The sequence below is a fragment of the Peromyscus eremicus genome, chromosome 2 (assembly GCF_949786415.1).
Source record: "Peromyscus eremicus chromosome 2, PerEre_H2_v1, whole genome shotgun sequence".
Classification (NCBI taxonomy): domain Eukaryota; kingdom Metazoa; phylum Chordata; class Mammalia; order Rodentia; family Cricetidae; genus Peromyscus; species Peromyscus eremicus.
In genome coordinates this window covers 140,555,650-140,580,207 of record NC_081417.1, presented here as the reverse complement: position 1 = coordinate 140,580,207, position 24,558 = coordinate 140,555,650, and the positions used below count along the sequence as shown (strand labels likewise).

General features: G+C 43.9%; 2 protein-coding genes across 3 annotated transcripts in view; one reads left to right on the top strand and one right to left on the bottom strand.

The window, feature by feature from the left end:
• The window catches only part of Zbtb8a (zinc finger and BTB domain containing 8A), a 32,249-nt gene extending 29,424 nt beyond the window's left edge, over positions 1-2,825 (top strand). Inside the window, exon 5 of the mRNA XM_059256140.1 lies at positions 2,230-2,825. Coding sequence (XP_059112123.1) covers positions 2,230-2,562 — 333 coding nt within the window. The 3' untranslated portion in view covers positions 2,563-2,825. The remainder of the gene's footprint in view (positions 1-2,229) is intronic.
• An 8,255-nt stretch (positions 2,826-11,080) lies between these two features.
• Positions 11,081-24,396, bottom strand: Zbtb8os (zinc finger and BTB domain containing 8 opposite strand). Of its 2 annotated transcripts, XM_059255019.1 has the most exons (7): positions 23,787-24,396; positions 19,314-19,338; positions 17,983-18,104; positions 17,683-17,765; positions 15,091-15,143; positions 13,990-14,026; positions 11,081-11,732 (listed from the first exon to the last, which is right to left on the bottom strand). In XM_059255019.1, exons 1-7 carry the CDS (start codon positions 23,881-23,883, stop codon positions 11,646-11,648), a joined length of 504 nt encoding a protein of 167 aa, XP_059111002.1. In that variant the 5' UTR covers positions 23,884-24,396; the 3' UTR covers positions 11,081-11,645. The 2 variants fall into 2 exon arrangements, with proteins under 2 accessions (XP_059111002.1, XP_059111003.1); XM_059255020.1 differs by lacking the exon at positions 15,091-15,143 and having other exon boundaries at positions 23,787-23,918.
• Between the last annotated feature and the right edge of the window lie 162 nt (positions 24,397-24,558).

Here is a 24,558-nt window from a genome sequence, read left to right as displayed (position 1 = left end):
GAAGAAAAGCCAGTGCTCTTAACTGCTGAGCCCTGAAACTGAACTTTTAAATGGTTGTGAGTCAGCATGTGGATGCTGAGAATTGAACCCAGGTCCTCAGGAAGAGCAGCCAGCAGCCGGTGTTTTTAACTACTTAGCCACCTCTTCAGCCCCCATCCAACTTTTTGGGGTTTTGTTTTGTTTTACTTTTTTCAGACAGGTTTTCTCTGTGTATCCCTGACTGTCCTGGATCTTGCTCTGTAGGCTGTAACTGAATGTCACAACACAGGTGTGTGGGTTCACAGGGATCCGTGGAAAGAAGACTCAGAGGCATCTTAATAATGAATTTAGCCTTTCATGGCTGCAGGGGGGTTCAGCCTTGAAGGACTGAAGCACTGTACTTTCGCCTAGGGCATTTTTATTTCTCTCCAGTACAGTTTAGCCAGTTAATTTCCATATACTCAAAACGAAAGGAGCTCCCAACAATACAATGCCAAGTGTACATCCCTGGATTTGTCAGGTACCTGGGTTTTCGGGTTTTGCATAGGCCTTTGTATCCTTGGGAAAGATTCACACAGGATTCACACAGAAGGCAACAAAGGAAACAAAAGGTGTCTGCTAAACAAAAGATGGATTAGGGCTAGGTGCCACTCTCTGGAGCCAGGCCAGGTGCCGCTCAGCAGGAGTGCCACCACACTAAGCTAGGCTGGTCTCGAACTCACAGAGATCCACCTTCCTCTGCCTCACAAGTGCTGGGATTAAAGGCATGTGCCACCACACCTATCTAACTTTTTTTTTTTTAAACATACGTTTTTTTTTGTTTTTGTTTTTTTTTTTAAAGAATTATTTATTTATTATGTATACAGCGTTCTGCCTGCAGGCCAGAAGAGGGCGCCAGATCTCATTACAGATGGTTGTGAGCCACCATGTGGTTGCTGGGAATTGAACTCAGGACCTCTGGAAGAGCAGTCAGTGCTCTTAACCTCTGAGCCATCTCTCCAGCCCCTATCTAACTTTTTAACCAAAACATCTCATGACCATTAATTCATTTGGTCCTCACTTTCAGCCCTGTGAGTAGCATCCCCATCAATGATAAAGAAGCAGGCAGGGATAACCACTGTCTGATGTGTGAATGACCTATGGTATTGGTCATTTAAACCTGTCTCCATTCAGGTTATCAGGTTCCCCTCTGTGGATAACACCCTTCTCTGTTCAGTATTTTGACTGACAGCTTGAAAACTGGTTTCTCATGTTTACATTTGCTCCGAGATCCTTGGTTAATAGATGACAGAGATGCTGCAGAACCAGGATTAGGACTGAGCCTTCTAACCCCAGTGCGGTCCACTTCCTAGACAATCTTTTATTAACAAAAATAGCCAGGGATCTTTGCAAAAAAATGCTGATAAACTTATATTCTGGATATTTTTCTTCCTCTAGTTAAAAAAAAAAATCACGTAGATTTTGGGTTTTTTGTTTGTTTGTTTGATCTCTAACTAAGTTAAAGTATATAAAGAGTCCTTAGAACAGGGCCAGGGAGGTGGCTCAGCAGTTAGAGGCGCGTGCTTCACAAACCCTGGTCACCTGAGTTCAATCTCCACATCCCACACTGAGGAGAAAGGAGAGAGCTGGCTTGACAGAATTGTTCTCTGATTTCCATATGTTCACCCTGGCGTGCAAGTGCCCCCTCTTTATACACACAATAATAATAACAACAACAATAGTCCTTTAGCTGGGCATGGTGACACGTGCCTTTAATCCCAGCACTTGGGAAGCAGAGGCAGGAGGATCTCTGAGCTCGAGGCCAGCCTGGTCTGCAGAGTGAGTTCCAGGACAGCCAGGGCTACACAGAGAAACTCCGTCTTGAAAAATAAAAAACAAAACAAACAACAACAAAAGTTCTTTAAAGTCCTTAGGACAGTGTTTGCACATCGTGTTTGCAACTTTTACACTGGGAAGGAACCCCTCCTTACCTTGTATGTCAAAATACTCTTAGGTTAATGGATGTGTGGAATTATTAAGTATTCAATAGTAATAAGGAAACCATTACAGCCGTTATTTAGAGGAAGCTGGTATGTGATATATCCATGGCGTACATTTGTCACTAACACTTGGGATCTTTTCTGATAATTAGAGTTAACTTGAATTTAATGCACGGTTTTGAACATCGCAAGTGTATGGACTGGTCCCTAAATTAGCAAATTGACCCACTTGTGAAAATTCATTTTAATCACTTCCTAAATCTCTACACAGATCCACCAGGCATGCAAACTAATCTGCCGGAAATGCAAACGCCACGTGACTGACCTCACAGGACAAGTGGTGCAGGAAGGAACCAGGCGCTACAGACTGTGTAACGAGTGCCTTGCTGAAGTGGGCATGGACAGCCTCCCTGTCGATCTGGAAGCTGAGCAACATTCCATGTCCCCCGCTGATGGAGACAAGGATTCCCGGTGGCATCTGAGTGAGGAAGAAAATAGATCCTATGTGGAGATTGTGGAGGATGGGTCTGCCGATCTGGTCATAAAACAAGTTGAAGATAGCGAGGAAGAGGAAGAAAAGGAGATCAAACCCAACATTAGGTAGCTCACTGCCATTTACACGGACATCCTGTGTCTCTCCATGGGCAGAGCCCGGTTAATGGATTTCTCCTGCTGGCTTAGAAGTGACCTGATGTAACTTGCATGCTTTCTGAATAGGCCACTGTATCCATTCTGAACTGTGTTGCCCTGAAATATGTTGCTGCATTGGGAAGACCTTGCTTGCATTGGCATGATGGATGATCAGTTACCCTTTCTGTTATTACACAGATGCCATTTTCTTTAAATATTGGAAAAAAAATCTATTTAGCAAACTTTTTTGAGTAAAATATTTTAAATAAATCTATCACAAAATTTAAGAAAATCTTTTTGTATTAATTTTTATTTATTCATTTTGTTTAGGGGAGGAGGCGTGCATGTGCCAGAGCATGTGTGGAAGCCAGAAGAAAATTTGTGGGAGTTGGTTCTTTCTTACCATGTGAGATGGAATTCAGGTCATCAGGCTTGGTGGCAGGACCCCTTACCGTCACTCGCCAATAAACCCGCCTACAAAATGTTAGCATATTTTAAAAGCACATAGGTTATAATACTGAATCTCCCAGGGAACCAGATAAGACTGAATTCAGGTGTCTGGCTATCTAACTGCGGGACTCAGCAAATCTATTAAAAATTTCAAGTCTAGGGTCTTGGAGAGATGGCTCAGCAGTTAAGAATACTGGCTGCTCTTCAGAGGACACATGTTCAATTCCAGCACCTACATGGTAGCGCACAACCATCTGTAACTCCATTCCAGGGATTCTAACACCTACTTCTGACCTCCATGGGCACCAGGCATTCAAGTGGTGTACAAACATACATACAGGCGAAACATAAAGTTAAAAAGAAATTCTTTTTCCTGGTCTACAGAGAGTTCTAGGACAGCCAGGGCTACACAGAAAAACCCTAAATTTTTTTCAAGTCTGAAATAATTTATAACACAGTTGTATTATCTTAAATGGTTCAAGATTATGACTGAAAGCTAATGTAAAATGCCTGAAATAGTTCATAGTTGATTTTTTTTTTTTTTTTTTTTGGTCATTAAATTAATATTACTCTTGTGTGGCTGGAGAGCACAACACAAGAGCACTGGGTGTCTTTCAGAGGACCTGGACTCGTAACCCCAGTTCAGAGGCCCCCAACTCTTCATCTGGTGTTCCTGGGCACTGCAGTATATGGTATGTATATGAATGCAAAAAACCCATGCATATAAAAATAAACCTTGCTAAAAAAATTACTCTTATGAGCTAATATTTATTGGGGGTGGATTAAGTAGAGAGGATGGAGGGATTGTTCAACAGAAACATGCTTGCCATGCAGGCATAAGGACATGAGTTTGGTCCTCAACTCATGTAAAAATCCATACATGGCTAGTGCCATATGTAACCCGTGTTCATTGGGCACATGGGAATGAAGAGATCCTAGAAGTGAGTTCCGGGCTCAGTGAAGAAGCCCTGTCTCAGGAACCAAGGTAGAGAATGGTAGAGGAGACATCTGGCATTGACCTCTGGCTTCCACATGCATATGCATATATGCATATGTATGCACTTGTTAACGCAAGCACACACACAAACTATGGCTCAGTAAGAGTACTTGCCCTGCAAGCACAAGGACCTGAGTTTGAATTCCTAGAACCCATGTGCAAAAGCCAAGCATGAGTGTGGGTGAATACAGGTGGTACTGAGAGCTTACGGGCTAGTCAGCCATGCTAAATGCTGTGTTTCCGGTTCACCGAGACCAAGGCTCAAGGCAACAAGGCAGAGAATGGCTAAGGAAGACTGTGGACATCCTGCCCTGGCCTCCACACACCTCCACACCACATGCACCACACACATAAATAATAATAAAATAAAACCAGGAAGCACATGTTGCTAAATTCAAGGGAGTTTGTGAAGATCTGTAATATAATTCTGTTCTTCTCTTTAACAAAATAAACTGGAGAACTGTTTGGGGGGCACTCAGGCAGGGGAATTGGGATCTGTCCCTGGTCTACGGGCAGGCTTCTGGAACCTGGTGCCTGTGGTGTGACACCTTGCACAGCCTTGGTGCAGTGGGAAGGGGCTTGGACCTGCCTAGGCTCAGTGTGCTGGGCTCTGCTGACTCCCCATGGGAGACTTCGATTTGGGGGATGTGGGGATGCGGGGTGGCTTGGGAAAGAGGGCTGGGGGTGGAATGAGGGAGGAAGGGGGAATCTGTGGATAGTATGTGGAGTGAGTAGAAAATTTCTTAATAAAAAAATAAATAAAATAAAAAGATAAACTGGAGAAGCCTGGCAAGGTGGCACAAGCCTTTAATCCCAGCACTTGGGAGGTAGAGGTAAACGGATCTCTGAGTTCGAGGCCAGCCTGGCCTACAAAGCAAGTTCCAGGATAACTAGGGCTACACAGAGAAACCCTGCTTGAAAAAACCTAAATAAATAATAAATAAATAAAGTGGAGCATTGGAGAGATGGATTCGAGGTTAAGAGCACTTGTTCTTGCATAGGACCTGGGTTCGATTTCCAGCACCCTTAACTGTTTGTAACTCAAGTTTCAAGGAATTGATTCCCTCTTCTGAACTCTGTAGGCATGATATGCATGTGGTACAGACATACATGTAAGCAAAACATTCATACATAAAATATAAAATTTAAAAATCTAGCCAGGCAGAGTTGGTGCATGCCTTTAATCCCAGCACTCTGGAGGCAGAGGTAGGCAGATCTCTGTGAGTTCAAGGCCAGCCTGGTCTACATATTGAGTTCTATGCTAGCTATACAGTAAGATCCTGTCTAAAATAAAAAGAATAATTTCTATTTTTTTTTTTTTTTTTTGAGACAGGGTTTCTCTGTGCAGCTTTGTGCCTTTCCTGGAACTCACTTTGTAGACCAGGCTGGCCTTGAACTCACAGAGATCCGCCTGGCTCTGCCTCCCGAGTGCTGGGATTAAAGGCATGCGCCACCACCACCTGGCAATTTCTAAATTTTATGTCATGTTGTATTCTTTATGACGTGTTTTTTCACAGTTTCTCAGTCAATGAGATTACAATTTAACCTGATGTGTAGTTGTTAGCCCAAATGGAAACGGGCCCACAGGAGCTTTATCTGTGGGGGGAGGTGCTTGCATGTGGTCCGAATGCTATTTTACAGTGCTCCTTCTCATGAACACCAGCATTGTCTACCACAGTGCCACCAGCACTTGAAACTGCCTTTTCAGAAACAAGGCCTCCTCACAGTTGTCTCCACTAACTAGCCCTCCAGGTCACCTGCTGGAGCAGTGGTTCTCAACCTGGGGGTCTCGACCCCTTTGGTAAGCCATTGTCTCCAAAATATTTACATTAGAATTCCTAACAGTAGAAAGCTTACGTTATAAATTGGCAAGGAAGTAATTCTGTAGTTGGGGTCACCTGCTGTGGGATGGTCTGTATGTCAAATTGCTCTGATTGGTCAATAAATAAAACACTGATTGGCCAGTGGCCAGGCAGGAAGTAGGCGGGACAAGGAGAGAGGAGAATTCTGGGAAGTGGAAGGTTGAGGAGGAGTCACTGCCAGCCGCTGCCAGGACAGCATGTGAAGATGCTGGTAAGCCACAGCCACGTGGCAAGGTATAGATTTATAGAAATGGATTAATTTAAGCTATAAGAACAGTTAGCAAGAAGCGTGCCACGGCCATACAGTTTGTAAGCAATATAAGTCTCTGTGTTTACTTGGTTGGGTCTGAGCGGCTGTGGGACTGGCGGGTGAGAGAGATTTGTCCTGACTGTGGGCCAGGCAGGAAAACTCAAGCTACAGTCACCACAACATGAGGAACTGTATTAAGGGGCTGCAGCTTTAGGAGAATTCAAAACCACTGTTACAGAGCATCTGTTCCATCATTTTAGCATTATAGAAAAACATCTAAGGGCTGAGATGGTTTAGTGAGTCAAGGGACCTGCCTTCAAGCCTGAAGACCTGAGTTGTATTCCCAGGACTCAGGTGGTACCGAGAACAGACTCCCACAACACATGCAAGGTGCAGTAACAAATACCTTGTCTTTCTCAGCTCGTTGATTTATTTAAAAACCATTACTAACAGGTATGGTGGTGTGTGCTAAGGCTGGGTGTCACTCTCCAAAGGCTTAAGACCAGCCTAGGTGACAGCATGAGACACCGTCTCCAAATGAGTGAAAAAAAACTGTGACTAGCTCACACTAATGCAGGTAATACTTAGTAAGTCCAGGGTCAGAAGATTAGGAATTGAGGCTGTGACTTTCGGATTTTTGGGGGGAGGGGGGATTGAGACAGGGTTTCTCTGTATAGCCCTGGCTGTCCTGGAACTCGCTCTGTAGACCAGGCTGGCCTCTGCCTCCCAAGTGCTGGGATTAAAGGTGTGTGCCACCACCACCCAGCTAGTGACTTCAGATTCTTACTCTTGAGATCTGCTCAAAAAAGTGACCTTCACTTTCTCCCTAAGACTTCTGGCATAGCCCTATCATGTTCAATTTGTTGATCATTCAGTAGACTATTAACCACCACCTGGGGGCTTTCCTTCTCTTCAGAGGGACAGAGCTGAGGAACTGAAACACCCCTAAAGCTAACCAGGCAGGTCTAAGTCTGAGGACTAACTGCTGGCTGAGATGGTTGACGAGGTTTCCCAAGGGACCACTTGCTCCACACTTCATCTGACTCTCCCTGTAATGACCTTAGTTTGTTCACAAAACATTGGAGACTTTCCCATAAAAACCCCGGTTTCTGAGGACTGATGGGATATAGCACAGTGCTAAGGCACTTTCCCAGTACATACAAGGCCCTGGGTTCAATCCTTAGCATTGCAAAAGCTAAATCTCAGCAGTTAGCAGCACTTGCTTCTCTTGTAGAGGACCTGGGTACAGTTCCCAGCACCCACATGGCAGGTCACAAGCATTTGTCCAGGAGATCCAATGCCTTCTTCTGACTTCCAGGAGCACCAAGCACCAGTGTGTGTGTCTGCGCAAGGCACATGCATGTTCTGGGATGTCATGAAAAATGCAACCCTTGGCTTGCACTCCCTTTCTCAAGGTTATGGCTGAGACAGCTGCTTCATAAACAGTATGAACCCTCTGCTCAACCCTGTCACACCCCCTGCCCACCAGGCTTCTCTGGAAAATGTCTGCTATCCCTGCTTTATAAAGTTAGGAAAGGTAGCCCGGCAAGGAGGCTGAGAACAGAAGACAAGTGATGTATTTCTGGGTGAGAGAAAATGTGGAGATAAAAAAAGGATAAGGCAATGTGGGGATATTTCATGAGAAGATAACGTTCCAGCCCCATGAAATCCATGAGCTCTACAAGTGACGGACAATCTGTCCCTGAGCTAAGACACTATGAGAAACTTGGAGACAGCTGTGGTGACAGCCAGCAAGACCATTGTGATAACTGAACAAAAACGAGCAAATAAAACCCGCTTCGTTGCCACTGCATCAACAATGCTAGCCTGGTCAGGTGTTCTGCAAGTCTGTATGTGACCAGACTTGTTTGAAACAGGGTCTTGCTTCAAAGCCCAAATTGGCCTCAAACTCATAATCCTCCTGTCTCAGTCTCTTGAAAGCTGGAGTTATGAAATGCTCATCGTGCTAGCCTGGCATGGTTTTAGGACTTTTTTAAAGTTAAAGAAATTGTAAACAAACAAACAAAAAAACCAAAAAGCTGCTGGTGATGGTGCATGCCTTTAATCGCTGCACCTGGGAGGCAGAGGCAGAGGCAGGTGGATCGCTTGAGTTCCAGGACAGCCAGGGCCACATGGAGACTGTCTCAAAAAAACAAAATTAAAAAAAAAAAAATTCTTTACATAGGTGTATAGGGATGCCAAGAGACCAGAAGAGGACATCAAATCTACTGAAGCTGGAATTACATGTTTGTAAGCCAGGCAACATGGATGCTGGGATCTGAACTCAGGTCCTCTGGAAAAACGCAAGTGTTCTTAACCTCTGAGCCATCATTTCTCCAGCCCTGATATATATAGATTTTTTTTAACATTTATTGTACTGTATGCTTGGGGTAGTGGTTGTGGTGGTGGTGGAGGTGGTGATTGTGGTGGTGGAGGTGGTGATTGTGATGGTGGAGGTGGTGATTATGATGGTGGAGGTGGTGATGGTGATGGTGATTGTGGTGGTGGTAGAGGTGATGGTGATGGTGGTGGGGGTGGTACATGAGCACCATGGGACACACGTGGAAGTCAGAGGACAATCAGTGGGAGCTGTCTTTCTTCTGTTACCTGCTGTGGAGACTGAACTCCAATAGTCAGGCTGGTGCCTGGAGCCTCTGCCCAGTGAACCTTCACCAGCCCCTGACGTGGTGTGGAAACAACCTCTCAAGTGCTCCTTACTCTGAATCTGATTTTGCTTTCATGGTATTCCATTTATGGTATTATTTTCACAATTGAGTCTCAATAGATCATGTTAGGTGAAGGGACCCATTAAAAAAAAAAAAACAACAAAACAAAACAACCCTGAGGCAGCCAGGGCTTGCCTATACACTGACTTGAGATCAGTTTAGTAAGAGTGTACAACTTAGCAAAATCAGACCTAAGACTGGCAGTCTGCCATAATAAAGTTAACTAGTTCTGCATACTATGGAGTTTTTCTTTTGCTTTAAATTTTTACTTATTTATTTTTTAAATTTTTATTTACTTGATTTTTTTGGGGGGGGGTTTCAAGAGACAGGGTTTCTCTGTGTAGCTTTGCACCTTTCCTGGAGCTTACTCTTGTAGCCCAGGCTGGCCTTGAACTCACAGAGATCCGCCTGGCTCTGCCTCCCGAGTGCTGGGATTAAAGGCATGCGCCACCACCACCCAGCTGCTTTTAATTTTTTAATTAATTAATTTTGGTTTTTCAAGACAGGGTTTCTTTGTAGCTGTGGCTGTCCTGGCACTTGCTCTGTAGACCAGGCTGGCCTCAAACTCAGATATCCGTCTGGCCTCTGCCTCCCTAGTACCACCACTGCCCGGCTTTCAATCTTGTTTTAATTATTACTTTAGCACCTGGACGCTTGTGGAGGCCGCGAGAGTGTGTTGGATCTCTGGGAGCTGGAGTGGCAGGCTGCTGCGTGCTCTAGAACAGCAAGCACTCTCAACCCCTGAGGCACCTCTCCAGCTCTCCTCCACATCTTTGATGGACAGCTCCACCTGAAGCTGACCAATGTGCCTGAGTAAGGCAACGGTTAAGAAGCAATACCCTCAGGCATCCTGTTACAGTCAGTTTGGAGCTGCTTTTCAGACCGAAGCGCTTGGCCTCATCTTCATCAACACTACTATCTGTGTTAGATAAGACTGAGAGAACGCAGCATTCCGAGACTGTAACGAAATCTGGCACCACCCAGCCTTGTGAATAGCTAGCTTTGCTATTTCATCCCCAGAGAATCCCTCAATAGAAATTAAAGCTGCAAATCAAACCCAAAGCATTTTCTGGTTTGGTTTTTTTAAGACAGGGTCTCTCTATAGCACTGATATCCTAGAACTCATTATGTAGACCAGGTTAGCCTCAAATTCCCAAAGATCCTCTGCTGGGATTAAAGGTGTGTGCTATCAAGCCTGGGCCATTAAAAAAAAAAAAAAAAAAAAAAAAAAAAAAAAAAAAAAAAAAAAGCTTTTCTTCTCTAAGTGGATGCATAGACTGGCTTTAATAACATTCGAATGTGTTGGGGGCACAGCTTTAATCCCAGTCCTCAGAAAGCAGAGGAAGGCACTATGTGTTCAAGGCCAACCTGGTCTACATAATGAGACCTGGTCTCAAAAAAAAAAAAAAAATTAACAGAAAACTGGGTAGTGGTGGTACATGCCTTTAATCCCAGCAATTAGGAGGCAGAAGCAGGTGGATCTCTTAGTTCTAGATCAGTCTGGTCTACAGAGTGAGTTCCAGGATAGCTAGGGCTACATAAAGAAACCCTGTCTGGAAAAACGAATAAATAAACAACATAAATAAAATTTCACTTTAGGATTGAAGTATAAACTCAGTGGTAGGGCACGTAGCTACTATGATGGGGCTTAATCCTCAACACTGTGAAAAATAAATAATAAAATAAAATTGTATGTCTGAAGGGTCTGTATGTAGGACCCTTCAGATATTTCTTACATATCAGATATTTCTTCTAACAAAATATGAAGTATCATCGCTGTTTAAAAAGAAGAGAGAGGGCTGGAGAGATGGCTTAGAGGTTGAGAGCACTGCTTGTTCTTCCAAGGGTCCTGAGTTCAATTCCCAGCAACCACATGGTGGCTCACAACCATCTGTAATGAGATCTGGTGCCCTCTTCTGGGCTGCAAGCATACATGCAGGCAGAACACTGTATACATAATAAATAAATAAATCTTAAAAAAAAAAAAAAAAAAAGAAGAGAGAGCCAGGTGGTGGTGTCGCACTCCTTTAATCCCAGCACTCAGGAGGCAGAGGCAGGCAGATCTCTGAGTTCGAGGCCAGCCTGGTCTATAGAGTGAGTTCCAGGGCAGCCAGAGATACACAGAAAAATCCTGTCTCAGGGGAAAAAAAAAGGAAAGAAAATCAGGATGCTTCTAAGAAGTCCCCTCCCCCATTCCCCCCAGGTAAGAAGTCTTTTTGAGGGTTCTACTCACAGAACCAACTGGAACAGAGGATGGCCCTGTCCCTTAGCAACCTAAAAACATAACCTCAATGTACATGTTCTCCTTGCCCTACACTTTTCTTTTTTGACACAGGGACATGTTATGTCACCCAGGGTAGCTTCAAACTCATTCTATAGCCAAAGCTGGTCTCAAACTCAGGCTCCCGAGTGTGGTGATCACAGGCATATAATGTCTATCATACCCGGTTCAAATTACTTTGTTTGAAGTTGGAGTTGGTCCCAGCGGCTCCTATACCAGTGGGCATTCCCCCCGAGACCATGCTGGAGCACTTGCATTCCACTGGAAGGTGTAAGGCACCTGCTGCAATGATCCAGTACAAGACTGTTCCTCATTATCTAGACTCACAGACCAAGACTCCACACTGGTTTTCCACTTCTGAAGTCACACTTTGATTCCCAGTTTCTGTATTTCTATTTAGCAACGACACTATAGAAAACGAATCATTGCATCTTCTCAAAAGGAAGAAAACAAATCAGTTCTCCATAGGAGTCTCTTTTTTTCTTGGCATCTTAAATGTCGATGATCACAAACACCTCTGGCTTCTCTTCACTGTAGACTTGCATTGCCGAGTACGTTATTGCTTTGACTTCTGTTCCCTAATGTTGGCGTCAAAGGAAAAAAGAAAGAAAGAAACTGGATTTAGACTCTAGCTCTAGCAGGAAGTTTCTGGCAGAAAGTCAAACTGTAATTCTAAACAAGAATCTGGTGGCTCTCCAGTTAGTGCAGAGGCATAAGCTGGTGTGAGACAGCGAGAGGTAGTCAGCAGACAGAAGGGGCCACGAGTCCTGGAGGAGCCAGTGCTAATGCCCGCCCGGCTGCTCAGGGAGGCCTTCTGACTGGCTGGACACGGGTTGTTTTTTAATTCCTAGAATGAGTCAGAGCAAACAACACAAGCTTTTCTACGCTAGCCCAGGGCTCTTCCTGTCCCTGCCTCCTCCTTACACCTTGACTGCAGCCCGAGCACTCAGCCTATTCTCTTTGCAGGTCTGGCTGGAGTGACAGAGAATGACACAGGTCAGAGCTTTCCCAGGATTCTGAAACATGATAGTACCCCACACCGTCCCAGTTTAGAACAAAAGGATTAGATGTCCTCTAAGCTCCTTCCAACTCCATAAAGAATCTCTAATACTGTACCAGGTAATAGGTGAATGGCACCTGCTAGCTCTAATGCACAACAGATATGTCAAGATGCCACAGGAGAAGATATGTGATGTCATCACCTAAGTCAAATTCTACTTTCTGCCTGAGGCACACAGTGTCTATATGTACATCCACATCTCAAATGGTTCTTTACTGAGCAGTAATCTACATGGGTACCTTTTCTCCTCCCAGGGACAATTCACATTTTCTCCTCTGGCATCTCCCCTCCATTCTCACTCTTAATCAACAATGCTCCTTAGAGAAAGTAGGAGCTATCAATAATAAGAAGTAACTCATATATATATATCCACAGTCAATCTACCATCCACTTGGTCCTCACATCTATCGTTCCCGCAGTAACAAATGGCCTGTTCCAGGCCTATCCAAAGCCAACTCTACCCTATGAACTGATTCCACAGCACCACTTATCAAAATCCTACATCCTCTCTCTCCAGTGTATCCCCCCTCCTTACTCAATTCCACTTTGCATAGAAACTTGCTATAAACTTCCTAGCTAAAGGCAGAAAATAAACCTTCTTCTTTATTGACCGTAGTCCCCCCAAACCCCCACAGCTACTACTGTGTTACCAATCTGTCCCTTTTCTGCAGCCATTTCAAATGAATTTGTTTGTTTGACACAGGGTCTCCATGTGGTCCTGGCTGTCCTGGAACTCACCTGAGACCAGCCTGGCCTCAAACTCACAGAGATTTATCTGCCTCTTCCTTCTGGGATTAAAGGTATATACCACTACACCTGGCTTTCCAAATGAATTTTTTAAAGTAAAAAGAGGGCTGAAGCTGGAGCTCAGTTGTGGACCATTTGTGTAGCACACACAAGGCCCTGCATTAATTCCCAGAGAGACAGAGAGAACATCTATCCCAGCATCTTCACTGTAGAGACCACACCTCTGGTGGCCCATGCCTGTAATTTCAATCCTCCAGAGGCAGAAAGAGACAAGGAGATCTCTGTGAGTTCAAGGCTAGCCTGGTCTACAAAGTGAGTTCCAGTCCAGCCAAAGATACACAGTGAGATTCTGTTTCAAAAACAAGGAAAAAGTCCAACCAAACAAACAGAAAACCAGACTTTAAAATTCCCTCATGGGCTGGAGAGATGGCTCAGTGGTTAAGAGCACTGACTGCTCTTCCAGAGGTCCTGAGTTCAATTCCCAGCACCCACATGGCAGCTCACAACCACCTGTAATGAGATCTGGCATCCTCTTCTGGCCTGCAAGGACACATGTAGGCAGAATACTGTATACACAGTAAATAAATAAATCTTTAAAAATAAAATAATATAAAATAGAATTTCCTCAAGCCGGGCGGTGGTGGCACATGCCTTTATTCCCAGCACTCGGGAGGCAGAGGCAGGAGGATCTCTGTGAGTTCAAGGTTAGTCTGGTCTACAGAACGAGATCCAGGAAAGGCGCAAAGCTACACAGAGAAACCCTGTCTCGAAAAACCAAAAAAAAAATAAATAAATAAATAAAAAAATAGAATTCCCTCACAATCTGTAACACACTTGATCCTGGAGCCCAATAGGACTCCTAACTGACCAAACAGATGCATGAGATCAGTGTTTTAATATATGCTTCTGGAAAGAGACACCTGAGCAAACCTGCCACTTCATACTATTAAAACTGAAGTCTACTTTCACATACGCAGAGTAAGAAAGGACGAAATGCTTTCAATGGTTAGACTTCTGAACATACATACCTGAGGGTGCTTGGACAATGAAAATTCTTCTCCCCACCTTGAGAAGCAAAGTAAAAACATGGTTATTATTCCTACAATTTTCTATTTGTTATTTTATTCGCTCCATTTTAAAGTAAGCCTTATAAATGTGGTCCCAAACTGGAGAAGCAGAAAGAGATGGGCAGGGTCAGGGCAGTAAACCGCATAGGTCTACCAGAGAACAAAGTACATGATCCACAGGCTCTAGGTTATGACGTTTTAGATGTTGCTAACAAAATAGGGATCAAGCTGAGCATAGTGGCATACGTTTAATCTCAGCACTGGGATACACAGGCAGGCGGATCCCTGAGTTTAGGGGCAGCCTGATCTATGGAGTGAGTTCCAGGACAGCCAGGGCTACACAGAGAACCCTATCTTGAAAAACCAAAAACAATTGCTGGGATCATCTAAACTGAGGCCAGCTGCTAATTATAAATACACCTTCTTCCCCCCCCCCCTTTTTTTTTCTAGACAGGGTTTCTCTTTGCGGTTTTGGTTCCTGTCCTGGATCTCACTCTGTAGACCAGGCTGGCTTCGAACTCACAGAGATCTACCTGTCTCTGCCTCGAAAGTGCTGAGATTAAAGGTGTACGCCACTGCCACCTGGCACCTTTTTTTTAAACCATAAAAATAATTGAGGGCTGGAGTAATGGCTCAGTGGTTAACAGCACTGGCTGTTCTTCCAGAGAACCTGGATTCAATTCTCAGTGCTCATATAGCTCACAACTGTCTGTAATTCTAGTTACAGGAGATCTGACACCCTCTTCTGGCTTCTGCGGGCACTAGGCACACGTGGTAAACAGACATACATGCAGGCAAATACCCATACATATAAAATCAAATTTTGAAATTGGGACTCACACTCTATCATCAGAAAGAACATTATTTCCACAAGTTCCCAAGTCTGTAAAGCTCAGGTGAGCTCACACTCCTAGGTGTCTCCCTCAGCTCAACCTGCAAGGTCTAGCCAAGTGCAGTTCTCCTAACTCACCATTTATATTTGTTGCTTTGCCCACTGGTATCAATGGAGAATGTATTTTAACATCTTTCATGACTTGCTACTTAACTAGTTCCAAAACTTACCCAATTGACCGTAACTTGAAATTTTTTTGATCAATATTGAGTACTTTCACTTCCTAAAGAGGAAAAAAATTTAACATTTTGATTTAATTATTAACTTGTTAATCAGTTAATTAATTAACTACTTTAAAATATTTTTAGATAAGGGCTTACATTTACTCATGTGAGCCTCAAAATATAGCCAAGGATAACCATGCATTCCGGCCCCTTCTGCCTCCATCGCCACAGTGGTAGGATCACAAACGTGTCACCATGGTTGCTTTTTTGGAGAGCTGGAGATTGAAACCAGGGCTTTGGGAATGCTAAATAAGCATTCTTCCAACTGAGCTACAACCCCAGCCCAGAAAATCATTACTTAAAAAAAGAAGCAAATGCTCATAACCCAGTACTTGAACTCAGGCGAGGGGTCTGAGGCCAGGGCCACTTGGGATGTAAGAGTAAGACCCTGCCTCAAAAAGAAATCAAATTCGGCTGGGCGGTTGTGGCACATGCCTTTATCCCAGCACTTGGGAGGCAGAGGTAGGCGGATCTCTGTGAGTTCAAGGCCAGCCTGGGCTACAGAGTGAGTTCTAGGACAGGCACCAAAACTACATGGAGAATCCCTGTCTCAAAAACAAAACAAAACAAAACAAACAAACAAACGCCCAATTTCACACAGGGCCATTTACTAAAACACTTCTAGCTTATCACATTTCCTAGAAAGCAGTATCATATTTCTCTGAAGCAAAGAAAGTGAAAATGTCAAGTAAAATAAAACACAAGGATAAGTTTGTTTTATTTATTCAAGGGAGGAATCCTGGAGAAACGGGCATTCTAAGCCAGAGCCAGGTGTGCTGCCAAGGTCGGAAGCACTCGGGAGACAGAGAAACAGAAGGATCAGGAGCTCAAGGCCACGCTTCACCACAAGGTGATTTTGAGGCTAGTTAGCTAGATGAAACCCTGCCTCACATCAGGAGGTAAATGAGTCAAGGGGCTGCTGCAGGAACAGCTGCAGTGGATACAGTACCTGCATGTGCAAGGCCCTGCAACCTTGAGTCCCGGCATCAGCAAAGAGAGTTAAAAGAATATCTCCATAAAGGAGGAGATACATAGTTCTAATCACTGTCAGCCCATCTGTAACACCACAGCCCTCTTCAGCTTTGTAGGAAGATGACTCAGTGGAATATATGTCATGGAGTGATAAGGGAGAGACTACAGACTTCTGCAAACATAAGGGCTACATGTCAGATGCTGGAGAAGTGTTCCAGAGGTTCACGACAGCAAGCAATTTCCATTTGGCTTTTCCTTTTTTTTTTTTTTTCCCATTAAGAAATCTAAAATCTCCAGGTGTGGTGGCTCATGTTTTTATTTTTATGTTTATTTATTTAGGTTTTTCGAGACAGGGTTTCTCAGTGTAGCTTTGCGCCTTTCCTGGAACTCGCTTTGTAGACAGGCTGGCCTCGAACTCACAGAGATTCACCTGCTCTGCCTCCTGAGTGCTGGGATTAAAGGCATGTGCCACCACCGCCCGGCCTGTGGCTCATATTTTTAATCCCAGCACTAGGGAGGCAGAGGCAGGCAGATCTCCGTGAATTCGAGGCCAGCCTGGTCTACAAAGTGAGTTCCAGGACAGCCAGGGCTGTTAGACAAAGAAACCCTATCTCAAACAAAAACAAACAAAAATATCTAAAATCAGCTGGACAAAGTGGTATAAGCCCTTAATCCAGCACTTGGGAGACAGGCAGATCTCTGAGTTTAAGGCCAGCCTTGTCTACAAAGTGAGTTCCAGGATAGCCAGGATTATAACTTAAAAAATCCTGTCTCAAAAAAAACCCAAAAAAATGTAAAATCATCAATTGTTGAACTTAGGCCAAAGTGACAGAGCCATTAAACTTGCAGGGTAACAGTTGGAACATGTGCCTATAAACATAGCTCAAACCTTCAACTTGCACATCAGGCACATTCTTTTTCTTTCTTTTTTTGACTCAGAGGCTCAATATGGAGCCCCAACTGACCTAGAACTGGTTATGCAGACCAGGCTGGCCTGGAACTCACAGAGTTCCTCATGCCTCTGCCTTCTCTTCTGAGTGCTATAATGAATGGTATATTCCACCATGCTGGCTAAGAAGACATTTTCTCTGTTAGTAGATAGTCTTATACAATTCTGATATCAAATACTATGTGCTCAGAGAGCTAAGTAAAAAAATGAATATACCTAGGCCAACAGATTAATCAATAAAGACCTACATGGAGCTAGAGTACTGGCTGCTCTTACATAAGACCCAGGTTTGAGTCTCAGTACCTATATGGTAGCTCACAACTGTTTCTAACTATGGTACCAAGGCATATGATGCCCTCTTATGGCCTCCAATGGCACTCCACGCATGTGGCACACAGATATACATGCAGGCAAAACAAATGTATACATAAATTAAAAATAAACAAAACATCTTTAAAAAAAAAAAAAGACCTATAACTTATACAAATCAACATTACCTCACATATTTATACGGACTGGTTTTTTGATCAGATACTTTATCTTCAATTGTATGTTCAACTTTACAATATGAACGAAGAGCCTACTTGCTCAGCAAACAAAGAGAACTCCGTGCTTACCCGGGGTATGAAGTATTCATCAGCACTGAACTTGTAAAGCCACTCATCCAAAAAGTGAAACAGCAGAGACTGCAAGTCATCTCCTACACAGGGTCAAAGGGCCGTCACAGGATGATGGTTAGTGACTCTGGTCTCTAAAAGCTTGGTTCAAGTACAATGAAGTTCATCGGCTCATTTAAAGATTCATAATCCATCCTGTTGTTCTTACTGCAACACTATATTCAGATCATGCAGAATATTGTATACCCATAGTATACATATATATACATATAATAATTTTTCCTTGAGAATATCAGTTACCTTGGGTTTCTACTTCCACTGTCTGGAGGGGTTCCACAGTCCCAGTATCTGTCATGTAACCAAACATGGCCATGGCACACTGTTCAAATGCTTCCTCCAGAGTATCTCCCCATGCATGCAACCTAAAAAAAAAAAAGTTAAAATTAAGACAATTAAAAGGGGTCACAATGTTTGTAACAATATAATCCACTTACAAGAGAGAAAATTCCACAGCAAAGTCAAAAGAAAATCAGTTTGATAAATATAAAACTAAATGTCTACTTTAAAGGCACCCAAATTGGATGCTTTTAGACCATCATTTTACATTTAGAACAAAATGAAATAAAAGAAGAAAGAAATACACTTGGGCCCGGAAGTTGGCTCAGCGGGTAAGGGTGCTTGTCACCCAGCCCGACACTGTGGTGGAAGGGAAGAACAGACTCCTCCCATTTGTCTTCTGACACACACAAACACACACCACAAAATAAATAAAAGTGTAATTACACAATGGGGGAACACCTTTAATCCCAACACTCAGGAGGCAGAAGAAGGTAGATCTCTAGGAGTTTGAGGCCAGCCTGATCTACATATCTATGTAACAAATTCCAGGCCAGCAAGGGCTACACAGTGAGACCCTATCTTCAGAAAGAAAAGATAGAGGTGGAGAGGTGGCCTAGTGGTAAAGAGCATTTGTTGCTCTTGTAGAGGACCCAGGTTCTAGTCTCAGCACCCACATGGTGGCTCACAACCATCTCTAACTCCAGTCTCATCTGACCACCTCTTCTGACCTCCACAGGCTGCAGGAACACACACTGTGTACATAATACACATTCAGGCGAAATATCCATACACATAAGATAATAAAAAAATCCTTTTTTTATTTTATTTATTTATTTTTTCCCTGAGACAGGGTTTCTAGTGTAGCTTTGGCTGTCCTGGAACTCACTCTGTAGATCAGGCTGGCCTTGAAGTCAGAGATTCACCTGCCTCTGCCTCCCAAGTGCTGGGATTAAAGGTGTGTGCCACTACTGCCCAGCAATAAAATAAATCTTAAAAAATTAAATGTAGAAAAAAAAATTAAATGTAGTTAAAAAATTTTATTAAAAAAATTCAAAACATTCTGGGCTGGAGAGATGGCTTAGAGGTTAAGAGCACTGGCTGCTCTTCCAGAGTTTCTGAGTTCAATTCCCAACAACCACATGGTGGCTCACAACCATCTGTAATGAGAGCTGGTGCCCTCTTCTGTCATGCAGGTGTACATGCAGGCAGAACACTGTATACATAATAAATAAATTTTAAAAAATTAAAACATTCATCACATAGTTTCCAGGAATAATTCTTGCTGTACTTACTGGACATCAGCTGTATGATCCAAATCTGAGGGAGAAAGGGAAAAATATGTGTAAGCCACTGAACTTGACTCTCAAATCATACAAAAACAACTCCAGGGTATTGACAGACAGCAGGCAGAAGCAGTAGACCTCTAGTTCATTGCTGCTCATTCAGAGTGTCATCCTAGCGGGACACTAGGCTCACACTTGTAATCCTAGGACTTAAGTGGCCAAGGCAGGTGGATCACGAGTTCCAGCCCAGCCCAGGGTACGGAATCCTGGACAACCTGGGTATACAGTAACACCCCATCATTAAAACAAAAAAGAAAAGAAAAAGAAAAGGCAAGGGGTGGCTCAGTGGCTAAAGGCACTGGACTGGACTGGACTGGACCACCTAGTGGAAGGAGAAAACTGCCTCCTGGAAATTGTCCTTTGACCTCCATACTTACACTGTGGCACATGTACACATTCACCCTTCTCTCAGATTTTCACACACAGAGGTAAGAAATAAAGCGTATTGTGGAGAGATGGCTCAGTAGGTAAAAGCACATGCTGTGCAAGACAGTATGACAAGAATTCTGATCTCCAGGACTCCTGTTAAAGTCGGACACAGCAGCACAAGCATCTATTACCCTAGCATGCTTACGGGAAACAGAAAGAGGAAACCATAATCCCTAGATTGGTTGTTCTCAACCTGTGGGTCTTGACCTCTTCAAGGGGTCACCTAACACACATATTTACATTACAATTCATAGCAGTAGCAAAATTACAGTTATGAGGTAACAATGAAAATAATTTTATGGTTGGAGGTCCCCACAACATGAGATCTGTATTAAAGGGTTGCAGCGTTAGGAAGGCTGAGAACCACTGATCTTGAGATTCCTGGGTCGCTAGCCTGACAGCGGCCAAGAGAGCCTGTCTCAAAGAAGGCAGAAAAGTAAGGACTGACACCCAGGTGGTCCTGACTCGATGCACATGTGAACATGCACACGCCCATGAACATGAACACATACACTGTCACACCACATACATGGCGTACATTAATGCAAACAGAAAGACGGTGCTGGAGGGATGGCTCATCGGTTACGAGCACTTGTTGGTCTTGCAGAGAATATGGATTTACAGCACCCATGGTAGCTCACAATCACTTTGTAACTCCAGTTCCGGGGGATCCAATGCCTTCATGGGTACTAGGCATTGGTGTTCATAAATACATCCCTCAAAACACTCATACATAAGAAAAATAAACAAATCTTCAAAATATTAGAAAAAAAAAAAGTTTTCCAGACAGGGTTTCTGTGTGTAGCCCTGGCTGTTCTTGAACTCAGTGTGTAGACCAGGCTGGCCTCGAACTCCTGAGTGCTGGGATTAAAGGCGTGCGCCACCAGCACCCAGCTGAGAAAAAAAATTTTTTAAGTAGGAAAATGTGAGGCAGTTAGACCTTTTGCTATGTAGTTACTCAACAACGTTAACTCTTTTCTAGTATTATTTTATAAACAAACAACCTACCCGCTCGGTTCATATTTAAACGAATGGTAAATTCTGGAGTCTTCTAGGTGTTTTGTTTCATTTTGCTTTGGTTTTAGACACATGGTCTCCCAATGCAGTTCGGGCTGGTCTGATCCTTCTGCCTCAACCTCCATCTGGAATGCTAGGATTATAAGCACGTCACCACCATGTTTCTAGGTATCCTAAAACATCTCAGTTGGGTGCAGCAATGGGTTCCTGCAGTACCAGCTACCCTGAGTCTGAAGGTGGAAAATCATTTGAGCCCAGTTGAAGGCTACCCTGGGTGACACAGCGAGACCTCCTGCGTGTTAGGTGTCTTAGACTTTGGTCTCTCAATAACTATTTCTTGCTATCAGTTACTTTTCCTGACTAGCTAGTCTAATCCTGAATAGGAAGGCCAACTCCACAAGACTGTACAATGAGTGTTCCCTGCTGTTCCCATAGTAAAGACTGGACTACAACAGCTCTACCGCTGGTCCCACTGAGACTGTCACCTCCTCCTCTTCAGTACGTTCTTTACCTATCCCATGGTTTTCATCCATTCTTTCCACTTGTTTGGCTTTGAGACAGGGTCTAATATATAATCCTGGCTGGTGGGAATTCACTAGTAGACCAGGCTGGCACAGATTCTCTTGCCCATTTCCCGAATGCTGGGATTAAGGATGTGTGCCACTGCAACCAGCAATTCTGCCCACTAGCAGGAATTCTTGGAGGTCATTTAATATAATACCTTGACTTACAAAGGAAGCCTGAGGGCTGGGGATGTGGCCCAGTGGTAGAGCATTCACCTAACATGTGCACTGGTCTACATTTCATACTGAGTGTGAACAGAAAATAAAGCAAAGGAACAAAAGGGTGAAGAGAGAGAACCTGAAATCCACAGAGAACGTATGACAGATTTTAGACTACAATGTTGTTAGAACTGCAGCTGAGGTTTTCTGGAGGCTTAGGCAGGAAGTGCATCAGTTTGAGGCCAGTCTGGTATATGTATTGAGCTCAAGTATAAAGGTACATAGAATGTCATGTTTCCAAAGACCACAGACCCCAGTGAAATTAATTTTAAAAAGAAGGGAGTTAGGGACGGAGGTCAATAGAAGGGTAGAGAATTATCTTGAATTCAATCTCTGATACAACAAATTAAATAAATAAGCATTAACACAAACCTCCAAATATTGTTGGGAACTGCAGAACTCATAGTATATAACAGCTTTATCAGAACACCTGCATGTGACCAAACTCTAGCATGGCTTCTAGTAGCATAAGGCCACATCCCAAGATAGAGCAAAAGTCTTAGGAACAATGCTTGCCTGAGAAAAGCCTGATAAAGGCTGGAGAATTCCCTCTTTGTTCCAGCCAACAGCTGATAAAAGGCCACTAATCTCCCTACTTTACAGCAAGTACCAAAGAAGCCTTAAAATTGTGAATATGTATCCTTTCCAGCTCCAAAGAATCTTTCTCAAGGATCTAGTTCTTTGAACATGTTATCATTCCCACAGCCAGGGGCCTCTTGTCTCAAGTCTGTGGGAGGCTAGAACTCAAACGTACAAAACTGCCAGGGAACAGACATAACTAGCCTTGGCCTTGTTGCTTCCACAGCAATTATGACTCATCTTCTGTACTTTGTAACTTCTCTGACTTTAGGAGCCCTTGCCCTGCCTCCTCATTCTCCTGTAAAACAATCTCTACAGGAACTGGAACGAATCTCAGCTTTCGCCATTAGTAGTGACTGTACTCCAATTTGTGTCTGCCTGTGTTATCTTTGATGGGGTGAAGAAGCCCCCATCAAATAGAAAAGAACTGGGAGCATGAGTTCACTCACATGAACCTCTGACACAGAAAGTACACTCTGGGAATAGCAAATACAAGAGAAAATGGGTAACAGGCTGGAAAGAAACTGAGGGAACTTTCTAAGATGACAGGACTGATCTAGATCAAACCTAGGGCTGCTTACACAGGTATATCTGTTTAGCAGCCATAATAATCGGGGCCAGGTGTGGTAGCTCAAGTCTGTGATTCCAGCACCAGGGAAGCGGAGACAGGAGGATCATTCTAAGTTTGGTTAGAGTGAAACCCTGTCACAAAAAAAGAAAAGTATTTAACGCTTTACTCCTGTTTATGTAAATTATACTCAATTCTTTAAAAATCTTTAAAAAGATGTCATTGCTATACGGGTGGTTCTCCAATTCTTTCATCTCAGGAACTTTATGTTCAAAGATTACTCTAGAACTGAAGCTGTAGCTCAGTGGTAGAGTCTGGCTCTAGCACGTCCATTAAAGACAGAAGAGTCTTGTTTGTTTCTGAGACGGTTTTACTCTGTAGCCCTGGCTGTCCTGGAACTCACTGTGTAGACCAGGCTGGCCTCAAATTCAGAGCTCTTCCTGCCTCTGCCTCCAGAGTGCTGTAATTAAAGGTGTGGGGGCTGACACAAGGGCTTTAACTAAAAAGGAAAAAAAAAAACATTAAATAAATTTTTATGAATAACTATATTGTCAAAATTTAGAGTTGTCTTTTTTATTTCAAATAAAGTTGAAGGACATAATATAAAATCCAACCTTGGGGTGTGGAGACAGACAGAGACACACAACCCATCTCTCAATTATTTTCCCAGTCCTCTAACATGGTCACATTATTCTACTACTGGGAGAAACTCAAGGACGAAACTTTGAAAACACTAGAGCGCTAGTATAACTTATAAAGATAAATGTTGGGCAAGCGCCATGCCACTGAACTGTATCTCCAGAGAAGATAAACGTGATTTAGGCACTCGTGGACCTTTAGGAGACTGTAAGGGGAGGCAGAGCCTCAAGTTTTTTCATTCTCGAGTAAAGTGATCTTTTTCTTCACCTTCCCCCTAAATTAGGTACAAATGCGGGGCACACAGATTATACCAGGAGCACCTGTGGGGCAAGGAGATGGGCGAGACAGGAAGCTGCAGGTAAGCCGCTGAGGTTGCCCGTACGCAAGAGATGTGAGCCACCTACTCACATTCATACTTTCGATTGACTGGAGGATACTTGTCCTTGATCGCCTTCTGTTCCTCCGTCAAATTGTAATCTCTAACATCTTCCTTTTCTTGAGCCATGATTGCAGACTTCGGGATTCTACTTCCGCCCTTCAGCAGCTAGACTTCGGCCCTGCGCCATAACTTCCGCCCTACACCCCACCCCTTGGCAGTCTAAAAGGACCAGGACTCTATTCTCGGAGCTCGCGGAAGGATATTACCGCTTGCGTCCTCCATCCTAGGTTCTGCCACTTACATAGCATGTCTTAAATATCAGTAGTAACAAGTGCTCTATTTTCTGCACTTATTACCACTAGTTCTTTCTTTCTAAAAACTAAGGGAGTAAGTTAAATGACACCTTGAGTCAGGGACCTGTAAGTCTAAACGGTGATGCATTTTCTCCTCCGAGTTACGAACCAGACCCGGAAACACTTCAAATTTCTTTCCCTACCCTACCCTAAGGGAGTCAGTCGTTAGCATAACGGCCCTCCAAGAAGATGGCTGCGCACGAGCGTGTGAAGGCTAAAACCCGTCACGTGACCCGTACGGGACTCGTCCCAGCAGGCGGTGCGCGTGCGCAATCGGTGGCAATAAGCTCCGGACTGTGTTGGGGGGGCAGGGGGCGGAGCGCGCGCCTCGGCCCCGCGAAAAGCGACTGTGTGCGTCTGCATTGGCCGCGGCCGCGGATGCCCCGCCCACCCCTCCAGACCGCGCTCTCCCATTGGCCGATGTTGGCGCGAAGGCACGCGAGCCGGC